The sequence below is a fragment of the Glandiceps talaboti genome, chromosome 7 (genome assembly GCF_964340395.1).
Source record: "Glandiceps talaboti chromosome 7, keGlaTala1.1, whole genome shotgun sequence".
NCBI lineage: Eukaryota > Metazoa > Hemichordata > Enteropneusta > Spengelidae > Glandiceps > Glandiceps talaboti.
Window position 1 is genome coordinate 5,009,490 of NC_135555.1, and position 13,436 is coordinate 5,022,925.

The 13,436-nt window shown below is 37.1% G+C and overlaps 1 protein-coding gene across 1 annotated transcript; it reads left to right on the forward strand.

Annotated features, from left to right (window-relative positions):
• Positions 1-2,769: 2,769 nt before the first annotated feature.
• LOC144437709 (uncharacterized) lies at positions 2,770-13,383 on the forward strand. The gene is made up of 9 exons (XM_078126716.1): positions 2,770-3,126; positions 5,159-5,341; positions 6,877-7,065; positions 7,579-7,746; positions 8,156-8,566; positions 9,184-9,534; positions 9,967-10,230; positions 10,870-11,124; positions 11,794-13,383. Exons 1-9 carry the CDS (start codon positions 2,955-2,957, stop codon positions 12,165-12,167), a joined length of 2,367 nt encoding a protein of 788 aa, XP_077982842.1. The 5' UTR covers positions 2,770-2,954; the 3' UTR covers positions 12,168-13,383.
• The last annotated feature ends 53 nt before the right edge of the window (positions 13,384-13,436 follow it).

Here is a 13,436-nt window from a genome sequence, read left to right on the forward strand (position 1 = left end):
GCTGCATTTTCACATACGAACTGAGAATAAGGTTCACTGTAGCAGTAGCAAGTAGTAACTTGTTTGTTGTTGATGTTTGCTGTAAAAACGTCACTGACTTCGTCAGGCTTCATGCCAAAAAAACCACTTGGTTGATATACTTTGAACGTAAACAGGAAAGGGTTGTCATTTCATTGACTACATTTATACAGTTTATCTGAAGTAATGATGACATCGTTAATTGATTGTACAGTTTCTTCTGTTACCAAACTTGTGATAGTTCGATAAGCAATGTTTCTTTGAGTTTAAAATAGGAAACAGTGAAAATCTAAAATGTGTAACGAGATGACACCAACCTTCTTCAGTTCATGACTTGTCAGCGTAGAGCGTAATTATGAGAGAATGAAAGACGAGACAACGTATTACTAAATTTGAGAAGATGACAAATATACTCTCATAATGTATGGTATAAATATACATGTCCATGTAGTTTGAGTTTCAAGTGTGGACAGCGCCACCAACGTTGGATAAGCTCTTTCTGGTTCGGTGTATTGTGTCATTATTTAAACCTCGGATTCGGATTGAGATTTAGGTGTGGAAAACAGTTGTCTGGCAGATCATAAACCCTCTACGAGTCTATGGGCAGATCACTAGCATAAGTTGGTCATGAACAAAAGAAAGATCTGTTCTAATCTTTAATGGCTTCACTTATGAAACTAATGCGAGAAAATGGTTATGAATCATGCGCCTTTATTAATAGAAACTGACACCCTGTGAATTTAAACAAGACTTTACAGAGGAATATTTAATTTCTCTCCCCCACCCCCCACCACACCCCACCCCCATTTCTAGAGGCTAAACAACATAATTTAAGTCGTAGATGTTAACGGCATGAAACTGACGAGTCAAACTGTCACTTGTCCCATTTTCTGTATTACATACGTTTAACATTCGACTTTTATTATGAAACTATAGAACTATAATCACTACACATTCTTGAACTGAACAATAAAAACAATCGGAGAAAGTGATCTTACTTTCTTCCCTAAAGTTTCTGTATGCCGTGTATGGCCGTCAGTATGACAGTTTATTGTGTTTGATGAAGTCCTTGTTGAAGCGTACTTGTGAAAACTAAACCTGGTCGTACTGTTCAGCCGGCCGTATTTGTACTCATTTATTGCAAAGTAGAAACCTAGACATGATTCAATACGTTTTAGTGTTTGTAATAACACAAACATATTTCACTGTGAAACTAAATTAAACACCACAGTACAGACCAAAACGACGGTTGTTTAGTGAAGAACTTGTATGATCTAATGAGCGTTCGGAGGCGGCAATGCTCTTCAGGATGCTCAGGAAGTTTAAAGGGCCGTTGTGTCGATATGGGTTTGTGTCAGGTGTAATAATTCTAAAGTGTTCGGAGTGTGTGGAAACCCTATGGTTAAAATTCTTATAATTACGAAGTTACAACCTTTGCCCCTGTAGGCGTATTCATCGAACATATCAAATGTAGGGACGAAGATAGCTTAATTTTTGAACCGCAGATGCTCTATTTGATTGACCACCTTGGTCATGATGATTCGCTAAGTCAGAATCCAACGTTTTCCCACTGTCCCTCTGGTCGGAAAGACAGAGGGCGGTAGTTACCGTTGCTATGTGGATTGCAACTATAACTAATACAAGGATAAATATTTACTACCACTTGAGTATTGATAACAAGCACTATACAAATATGATTTTCGGTCAATGTGGGAGTCAGTAAATAATGAACTTCAAAGGTTTTGATATGATATTAATTGTCATGTTAATTCCATTAAACAAATATTGATACATTAAAATCGACCAATGCATGTAGGCACATAATTCCATTATATGAAACCGACTACTTACATAAAACGGTCTGCTGGAAAGACTAACTAAAAGTTTGAATTAATCTCAACGTGATACTTACAATAATATCTTAATCTGTTGTTTATGATACATCGAAATGTACACGAAATGTTACTGATTGGGCGTAACCCGGTAACAGCTGACAAAAAACCCGAGAACATGGGTCACGTGATTAATAACGTTATAGAACGCACATGTAATGTTAGTATGAAATGATTCCATAGTGAGACATTTGATGTGTTTATTTCATAGTGAAACTGACAATGATTGATTTCGAAGATTGACTCAAACCAATTAAGCATACTAATTACAAGATCAATTTGTATCATGTACATGTGGCGCAATGATATATACATTAACCGATACAGCTTCATTGTCATCTGTTGAATGCAAATATCCAAATATAGCCGAGCGTTGACAAAGTTGCCATGACCTGAGGACTCGGAATATAAACTGAAAGAAAAACATAGCTGTGATCATTTGCTGATTTCATGATCTCAGAAACACATAATAATTTTTTTTTGAAGTCGCTATGACGTTAATATCATTACATTCTAAACTGATGTGAGTTTTCGCAACGTACGAATTTATTTGCGTAGTACATTCGGCTAACATTTGATTAAAAAAAGGATTCAAACACAGGACGGAGACATACTGTCTTCCATATGGTAAAACAATTATACAAAAATAAAAGTACGCTCTGGTAAATTTGATTTCCATTCTGCAAATATTTAGTGCTGTCGTCAATGAAATTTCAACATCCTGTACGACGAATATTCATTTACATCACGTGACCAAGCAAACCCAATCAATATTGCCTTATTAAAACAACGCAATGTACCGCAAAGGATGGAATATATCAACAGGTACAATATATGTATGCAATAGCAGATAGGCAGGTGAGCTATAATACAACTATCTGTATGATGTGCTCAAGAGCGCCTTCATCCATGGAGCGAGTGATCGACATGGGAACTGACGTATGATTTGTAAAGTGTAACTATTTAAATTTGGACAATACACCGGTGACCTTACTCAGGCTGGCGAGGACAAACGTCATCATCCTACTACACAAATAACTGGGGATGAATAGTCTACGCAAAGTGACGATACGGTCGGCTTATTACTTACATTCTTTAGTTGACTGGGGATATGTGGCACGGGTCAGTTACAACATGGCCGGTGCCAGTGGCAAGTACACAGTCATGTTATTCTCTGTGTTTTACTGGCTTCTGTTCCTCCATTCGACAATTGCAGGTACGTGTATGTAGGGACACTGTTATTTATGGAATTATAAATATAGTACATGTATTGATTTCATCATGTATTGATATGTGTAGATATACTAAGAGCTGTGAAAGTGAAATGGGTCACCACAATAGGTATACAGATACATTCATATATGATTTAGTGAATTAGATAACGTTATATGATTAAATAGAATAACGTGTATGATATCACGTGTCAGGTGCTATGACAACCTGATTGTAATTTGTAATTTCCTTACATGTCACCTGTATGTAGAACCGATTACACATACAGCAACTCTTGTGTTAGTTAGTAATCGGCGTTTTTTTTTCATTACAAATGTCAAATACAAGTTCGTGCATGACCAAGTAGTGGCACTTTTGGGCCATTTTATCAAGATACACAGCATTTTTTTTTGTCATCCCATACATATAATTATGAACACATACAATGTACCAATATATATGTTATTTCAGTTACAAGTTGTGACCTTTGCAGCTTATTCTGCAAACACGGTGAAAGTAAATAATATGGGTGTGGTTAGTTTTACGTACTATTGTAAGTTTGACTGGTATTAAAAGTGACACGGTACATGTGTTACATTCTATATGATACAAGTATCTAATACACCTATCCCTGCATTTTAAAATAGACATGTTTTTAATCTTTCTATGCATACTGTAGTCAACCTATATGCTACATATACATATCAACAACTTATCGATTTCTCCATAATCGATATACGCGGAAAGTGTTCTCTATTTAGTTCACCCCCCCCCCACTGTACTTTTTTAACGAAATGCAAGTATTAATGCTAAACACACCAACATGCTGCAATATTGTGACAATTTCAAATGATAAAATGAAATCTACATCATTATGTTCATGTCATAAACTTTGCAAATTATAATAACCTTTTGGCTGATTACCGCTCCTTAGACAAATACTACACCTTTGTAGTTATTTTAACGTTCTCTTTCCATCATGCGTCTGTGTGTGTTTACTCAGACAGTTTGCAAATAAAGGAAACGTAACAGTAAACTTTGAATATTTTAAAATCAAACAATAATTCAACTCATATCTACAGCTTGGTACTTTCCCCAAGAAATCGACATTTTGCCATATTATGTAATAAACCCTAACTTGATGTTACTATCACGGCAGCGAGTAAGGACGAGGATATATTCAATATCTTTGCGAGTCACTTCGACCAAAGTAGACCGAAGACATGGTCACGTGACTTCAATATTTTAATCATGATTGATTGATTGACAGCTGCCATTGTTGTCGAGTTCTATATAACTCCTATTCGGTTAATGGCAATAAAATGTTGTATTACCCTAGCCCTAGTAGCCCTATTAGCGGGTAATGAAAAAATCTCTTCAGGAACGACTAAACCTGAGATCACAACAGCACGGTATGTCCCTGTTCTTCCAAAATAAAAAAACAACAACTTTCATTTCAAAAATGAATTACCTGTTGACAAGTTTTGTGAAAATGTATCGGTTTTACATCGTGACCACGTGATGTATTTATAGTCATCCACTTTGTGAAGAAGGCTATTAAGATAATTAGATATTGCAAACCATGCACGGAGTATCAATTATATGGCATACGAGTTTTAAAACATAACAATCTAATGTGGCGACATTGTAGTGGAATGACTAATGAAGACAGAGAATGAATTTTCACTTCCACGTTAGATCAGATAATAGCTAGACAATTAGTGAGGAAACTGTCAAACGAATGACCTGGGAATTGTACAAAGAGATAGAGGAAGAAAAGGAAGAGATTTAGAAAATGGATATGTGTGTGTGTGTGTGTGTGTGTGTGTGTGTGTGTGTGTGTGTGTGTATAGATAGATTACAAAGATAGATAGATAGATAGATAGATAGATAGATAGATAGATAGATAGATAGATAGATAGATAGATAGATAGATAGATAGATAGATAGATAGATAGATAGATAGATAGAGATGGGAGAGATGAGATGAGAGAGAGATCAGTGAATAACCATTTAATGTTGTTTTCTTTTCTTAGATTGCAATGTATCTTTTGCACCCCCTGAAAACGGTTTCTTCGTAAATGATCCAGAAACCGTGTCCTCCGGAGGTTTTCTGGGAGTATCTTGCAATGAGAATTATACTGCAAATGGAATTGATTCATTCTATTGTCAGATGAATTTCTTTTTGCCTAATGTGGCAAGAATGGCGGTATGTCGGGGTAAGTTGAGATTTCAAGGCCCAGTTTGGACGTAGAATAACATTTAGGTGTATGTGAAAGATAGTTGTCTGTCTAGAAGGAAAGGGTGGGTAGAATTTAATCTTCACGGCTTCACTATACTAAAACAACACTAAATGCATGTCTAAATTGCGTTGCTCAAACCATACACTAGCTATCAAGACAGGAAGACATGTCGGTATAGCTATTTCACGGTGTGTGAAAATATTGGTTTAAATGTTCTGGGAGGTTAACTACATACTTTGCCCTTTATATCAGTCGCTCTGAATAGAACTACTACACTATTTTTCACACAGCCCGGAAACAGGAAAAAGCAATAATTTCACTTTCGACCAGTAACCAACTTAAATTTTTCGTTTGTCTATTTTTGTATACAAAGCTATATTATTACACGGAGGGAAGACGCTATCATCTTTGTGTGTGTAATTTCTATTGTATTTGTCACTGTGTTTCACAAGTTACTGTATGATTTATAGTCTCTTTATTGAATGGTGGAGCGATGGCCTTCTCCTGGGAATGAAACATTGACCTTTAATCTCAATAATCGACGTCGTTTTAAGTAAATTCAGGATATCTTCACACTAGGTATTCATTTGTACCGTAATGAGTAAAAATGAGTTTGAACCCAATTAGAGACTTAATTCTATTGGTGGCGCGCCGCGTCTTTAGGACTATAAATTTGGTAATTTATTGACTGATTGATTAATATGTCACATTCATTATGTATCCTCGTGCATCGTAGAGTCATCATATAACGGAATTATCACACTTAGTTGACGTGTAGGGTTTAGAGTGATGTTGTCAATGAAATTGTCCTGCAGCTGGTTAAAATGGCCACTTAGCTAGAAATCAGCAGGTTGATTACAGGACATGTCTGTAACAGGCCATGTACAGATCATGCCATAGGGTACGTGCTATTACAGGGTGTGTACATTGGATAAGATTTCAGAGCTGTATTGCCCGACATGTAACAGGTCTGTTGGTACAGGCATGCACATATGTATTGTACACAAAGGTACCACCTCGTGTAGAAACTAAGACTATGTGATATATGGGGGTGGGGATGGGTGATATGCATGTGTGCACATCAATGTATTCGCAGTTTACCCACATCTATCTATACAGTAATGTAGCCACACCTCTGTTGACAGTCCTGTAGCTACAGAACTGCTTTTGTTACAATCGTGTGCCGTATTCACTTACACATATACCTGTACCACAGGAATGTTACAGGGGGACATGTTCCAGGGGTGAAAATTTATTTGGTGTATACTTACACAGTCATTGTCACGAACAGAAACGACATAAAATATGCAGGAAAATAAAATGTAGTTTTACCTGAAAGTACACATAAATTGATGTTCTTGCAGCTTAAACATCCATATTCCTAGACGGTAATTACATACCCTCCATATTTTCATATATTCAGATGAAATGGGGGTCAATCTGTCTGTTTTTAAGATGTTGTATTGTCCGAACCTAGTTCGCTGATTGTTACCTTTTATTTTTTTCTGCAGAAAATTGTGCTGATCCTGGAATTCCAGAATTCGGTATACGATTAACACCACCAACAGAACCGTATGACATGTACACATATAGTACTACTGTGCATTTTGAATGTGGTGCGGATACTCTCTTGGAGGGAGCGCCATCTATCACATGCGGCGAGGGAGGGCAATGGAGTGCTCCCAGACCAATATGTCGCTGTAGGTATCTCTCCCATCGGCCAGACCATTTTCAGTTATTTGACGACTGAAATATTTGTGGACTTTGGTTAATTCTAAGAAATGTTTTCTCTTGTACCAATGGTCGTCCCTGTTAACATTGAAGACATGTTTTTCTTTCTTTTTTGAGAAAGAGTTTTCCCGCTCTTTATAGACTATTATTTTGCCCTCTGAAAGATTAGATACAGATACATAATGATATATCAGCTCTGTGGCTAAAACAGTCTTGATAAATCATATGTATACACCTAGCTATCACTATCTTTCATAGTAACGTTTAATCGATAAAAAAAGTTTCGTGCATCTACTTCGTGCACGGTACAGATTGACAAACGCACCGACTCGCCAGACTGACTGATTACTACGTACTGGACTCCAAATACTTGAAACATGGCTTGACAGCACTTCATTCCACACGCCAAAGTGATAACACGTCATTTTATACCTCAAAGTCCCTACCTTTACATTCATTTTATTTCTCTATGTACACGACAGTGAACTGTCAGGATCCAGGATCTCCTGCCAATGGTCGACAGGAACCCAATGGTATCTATACTCATGGTGGTCAAGTTAGGTTTACCTGTGACGACGGCACGTTGGTTGGGAGTGATCTAATCACTTGTGCTGACGGTAACTGGAGCCATCCATTGCCTTTTTGTGGAGGTAAGTGTAGTTTGTAACGTCTAAGGGAATCTTCAGTAATTACAGGGGTGCCAATTTTTAAAAAGAAAGCTTAAGGAAATTGAGGGAGGGTCACTTTTTAGCCCACCAAACGGAATCGGAGAAGAGTGGTCACATTTTATGCTGTAGACCTGGCTTGACCCCCCTCCCCCATTGCAATTACGGAAGGCTACCTAAGACCGAGGTATGCAGAGTAAGGCTGCGTTTCATACATGTATTACATTATTTTGATTAGTGACAGACGTTATGGTGTTAAAGGGAATACATACGATGCCCATATAATTATTATTGTTATTTCACAAAGAAAATGTACATTACGGTCACAGATTAAAAAGAAGTATTTAAGTAGCACTGTCTAAACTAAGCTGTGATATACGTCATCTGATTTCAGCTGTAATAATCCACAGTACAGAGTTAGTAGTGACGTCAGGGGAAGACTTGGTAGCAGAGAGTATAAATAATATCACGGTCAATGTCAAGGTAACCTCCAGTAGCCTCGGAACTGACATATCCGGTACAGGTTTATGGAAAATGGAAATTTACGTTACCAATGACTCAAGTACAAAGTACATCCAATATGTACCGACATTGACTTCTGAACAGAAAAACCAAGCACTGATACATGGAGGAACTATGAATTTTAATGACATTGATTATTCAGTGGACGGTGGTACTATTCCGTGTACGGGTGAACTTCAATTGTGTGTTGAAGTCCAGAAAGGAGATTCACCTAGTGTTGAGTTTGACTTACAGGCTGGATTGAATAACTATGCATTGAAGGCTTGTCAAACTATCTTTTGTGGTAGGTTTCATATCTTACTGTATTGTGCCCACGGACAAGTCTGTGACTGTGCGTACTGCATCAATGTCAACTTTGATTTTGATATATTGTGTATCATACAAAGATTGCGATAACTATCCATAGTATTTTTTATAGGCAGTGACGGATTCCAATACTTAAATTTATTATTCATCTCCATTTTCTTCGTGAATTATTTTCAGTTTAAAGGCTTACTTTTGTTTCCATATAGGCGGGTAGGTTGAGTAGGGAATTGACGTGAGCGAATAAGCTGATGGGTGGAAAAGAGTGATTGACTGAGAGAGAGAGAGAGAGAGAGAGAGAGAGAGAGAGAGAGAGAGAGAGAGAGAGAGAGAGAGAGAGAGAGACAGAGAGAGACAGAGAGAGAGAGAGAGAGAGAGAGAGAGAGAGAGAGAGACAGAGAGAGAGAGAAAGAGAGAGAGAGAGAGAGAGAGAGAGAGAGAGAGAGAGAGAGAGAGAGAGAGAGAGAGAGAGAGAGAGAGAGAGAGAGAGAGAGAGAGAGAGAGCAGTGAGCAAATTATTGTTTCCTTGCAATTTATAGGTAAAGAACCTAAATTCGTAATGAAAACTTACACCTAAACTACATTTATTCTTTACAGACGTGAACGAGTGTTTGGACGTCAGTACCTGTTCTTTGCCAAATCAACAATGTGTGAATTTCCCAGGATCCTATAATTGTACATGCGTACCCGGCTACGAAGGTGTAAACTGTGACGCCATCACTAACAACTGTCAACCAAACCTGTGTCAGAACGGAGCAACGTGTCAAAATGATGTCAATGTGTATACATGTGAATGTCCTTTTGCGTTTGAAGGCAATCATTGTGAAAGTCAGACTGACTTCTGTGATGATGATCCGTGTCAGAATAATTCAACATGTGAGACTTCATTGCAAGGTTTCCAATGCCATTGTCAACTTGGTTATCAAGGAAATAACTGCAATACAACAGGTGTGTAGATGTTTATGGCGTGTTTATTAAACCATTTTAAAACTACACCATCAATACAATGTGAAGAGCTATCCATACTTCAAAATTAATCTATTTCACTGGTGCACTTACCTAGTTGTATATGTTTTCAGTACAAATATCGACCTCTTCACATTTAAAATTAATTCCATCCTAAACTATTTTGCTCTGGGTATTAGACATCAATGGTCGCCATGTAACAGTTTTTTATCCATAGATCGAACCATAATCATGATAATTACTGTAGCGATACGACGAGATTAATAGGCTCAGAGTGGACAACGTAGTTTCCAGGTTGCCGATTTTTCACATGCACTGCCCAAAATTTATTGTCGAAAGGGTCGTGTCACTAATTACGTGTACAATCCCCTAATTTCTAGTTTTACTATATTGCATTACCTGCTTATCTTTCAGTTCCGTATTTTACTGCCTGTCAGCAAAGTGGGACGATAGAATTCATCTTACCGGATAATTCTAGCTCTGTTCTTGTTAGTCTTGACGTAACTGCGCAAGATTGGTTACAACGCCCTCTTCAGGTTGACAATGTTGATCCAACATTATCACTGCCTGGTGTTTTGGAGTTTTCAGAATCTTTTATGATTGGAAAAGAAGTGACGCTGAAAGCGACGGATGAGAATGGGAATACAGCAGAATGTAGCGTTTTCATTAAACTGACAGGTAGGAAGAATTTCTGATCCGCAGTTCAAATGTAATTATGGTCGTGGCATATAGGGCGCCCTCACTCTGTCTTCACCCTATAATTTTGTTTTTACTTATCAGTGCTGAATTTTATATGCATTTCTGTGCTTTGCCGATTGACTGAACAGTGTCAGTCGGCATGGTAGGAATGAATAGAATAACATTTACCTTTTGCAAACAGTCACCTTATCCAGAATATAATCATACACCTTTCTCACTTGGAATATTTGTACAAGAATTTTAAAACGTTGATCAATCAGTTGAGACCCTTGGGAGTATGTAATTTCCTACCACTATACATTGCATTTCTTTGGATCATTGTAGTATCTGAAAATGTAACTGTAAAATTTGCTTTGGGTTTGTTTGGTCTAGCTTAGTTTATCACATCTCCACTCGTCACCTGTATTTGTCACAGTTTGATTGCTGTGCACTCTAGAGTAACTCAAATTCTGACATTCTGATGAGGGTGAGCTTAACCAGTATCAATATAGTCACTTACATTCATTGAGATGAAACCGAGTTCGAGTAGGCCACGGTAGTAAGTATTATTACATAATGGTAAACAACTACTGAAGAAAAACTTGTTACTTCTAACAATTTGTCCAACTACTCATTTAGATCTGGAGGCTCCAAAAATAATTTGTCCTGACGATGTTGATATGGAAACTTATAGAAAGAGTGACCTTATTACCTGGCCGCCAGCCGTTGCTACTGACAACGTTGGACTTCATTCTCCTGATCCAATCGTATACAATCGACCGAACGCGTCAGAGGTCACATCAAATGGAAAAGGTCACATTGTAACAGCTACAGCAAACGACACCTCAGGAAATGTGGCGTCCTGCAATTTTACAGTTATCTTACGTAGAATAGGTAGGTAGGACGATTGACATTTCAATATAAAACTTACATATACCTGTACAACATAGAAGTTTTATCTATCACAGACTCGAATCTCTCTTCCCGTCTAGTCTCTGAAATGTATGTATATAGGACAACGTTAACAGTCTATGCTACATTTTAAATTACCACCACCAAGAGTTCCAATGTCGTTGTCACATCAACACGTGACTTACATTCAAACTTGTAGGTGACATCAGGATTATGTTTGTCTAATTACAGTACCTGATTACAAGCGCCTGTCAATGAATGTGTGGTGGATTACTACTGGCATAACTTTTGTAAACGTGTGGTCAAGTTAGATTGCCACTTGATTAGATACATTTGACTAGACACGAGTGAGAGAGTTTGAAGAGAACGCAACCACGGATATGGTCTAGACTATGATACAAGTACAACATAATACGTTTGTAATCATAAATGCAAATCATAGCATAGACCTCAGCCTACTATAGTGAGTATGAACAAGGTAAAAACAGGAATATTAACATGTTCTAGAAATATTACAGCTATAGGGACCCTAAAACAGCAATATAGACCACGCTATAGACCATATCAGTAATAAAGACCATTTATCAAACATAATTGTAAAAACTCTCTGCACTATACATACAATAACGTTGTTTCAACTATTGTCTACAGGTTCGGGGTCTACGAATACGCCTTTATCTGCAATAATAGCTGGTAGCATTGTTGGTACAGTGGCACTCATCATTCTGGTTGTCATGATTTGTTTACTGGTCTACTTCAGAAAGTTATCATCAAGTACACCTAACACAGGAACGTCTTCGCAACAGAGGAACCAAGGAACACGTCGAGCTAGAGATACAAGGTCGTTTCAACAGGGGAACCACGAAGTTCGTAGAGAAACAAGATCTTTTCAACAACCACAATATTTCGAAAATAATGCTTATGAAAATAACCACGATGATTATAAATACCCTCGATCTGACCCTAGATATTTACCTTCACAACAAATTATGCGAACAGTGACAGTACACGATGACGGCCTCTAGCGGTAAATCAATCGCTAGGGCGGACATCGCGATATCAGACTGTGTGTTTGGTGTGATCCCGAAATCATAAACACAATTCATGAACTTATCAAATACATGTAAATACATTTCTTATCTGAACATTTTTCAAACACAAACATAATATTTATATGGTATAACCTTGAAGGCTTGAAATAATTTACAATAAGATGTAAAGTTTTACTAAAATATTTTATACTTAAACGATTTTATCTATTATTCACGACAATATCTGGGCTATCGATGAGGTCAGTAGTTGAATACTTCGCTAACAATGCAATTGAAAAACAATTTTCTGATACTATCTCCTTTTCGAAAAAAGGATTATAGGTATCAGAAAATTTTATATAAAAATTTTGCCCAGATTATTTATGATTATTGGTGTCAGAGATGTGAGTATTTACCAGGATAAAGCATTGTACACTGTATGACAGCTGTAACTGAATTACTGAATTGATAAAGATACATGTAACTTTTCTAATCTCTTGGAACGTACAGCTACAATATTCAACGCATGGATCAGTAGATTTGAAGTGTCTTAATTGTATGTACTTTACCAATATCACGTTCACCAAAAATCTGCTTACCAACGATGTGTTTACCAACGATGTGTTTACCAACTATGTGTTTACCAACTATGTGTTTACCAACTATGTGTTTACCAACGATGTAACAGTATGCCTACTAGCATTGTGCATACTTACTACCAACGCATTGTCGTTTCAACTCTGTGAGCGATTTTAACACATTCAAACGACATTAATACTCTCAGCTTATCGAAAGTTTGCCGTGTGTATTGGTTAAAATTTTAGTACTCTTTGTATTTCTAAATCACAAATATTGAATGTATCGGTAGTCAATCGAATTGATATTTTATATCGACAGTCAATCGAAATAATATTTTGTTGATTATATCAATGAATTTTCAATTTATTATTATATTCAATTTGATTAATGCCGATATTTGTGATGAATGGGGGATATTCGGAGCCTCGTACGTATATACCGTGTATTATTGCCTCGCGAAATCTTGCCGATGGTGGCGCACTAACAGAAACGAACATTTGACCACGACAAGAAGAGAGGGGTGGTTAGTTTAAATTTTATAAGGTGCTTAATATTGCCATTTCTGACTGTGATTTAATATTTGCAAACACAACATACCACTCTTTAATATTTATATCGAAATAAAAAATGAATTCTTAAGACGTGTATGAGAACTGAGGGTGGGGTATTCTTTTATGCAGTGTT

Excerpts from the sequence above, each read along its gene's own strand:
- LOC144437709 (XM_078126716.1), top strand. The coding sequence starts at position 2,955 with ATGAATAGTCTACGCAAAGTGACGATACGGTCGGCTTATTACTTACAT. Across the intron at positions 5,342-6,876 it reads AAGAATGGCGGTATGTCGGG|AAAATTGTGCTGATCCTGGA; the intron begins GTAAGTTGAGAT and ends TTTTTTCTGCAG. Across the intron at positions 11,125-11,793 it reads AGTTATCTTACGTAGAATAG|GTTCGGGGTCTACGAATACG; the intron begins GTAGGTAGGACG and ends TATTGTCTACAG.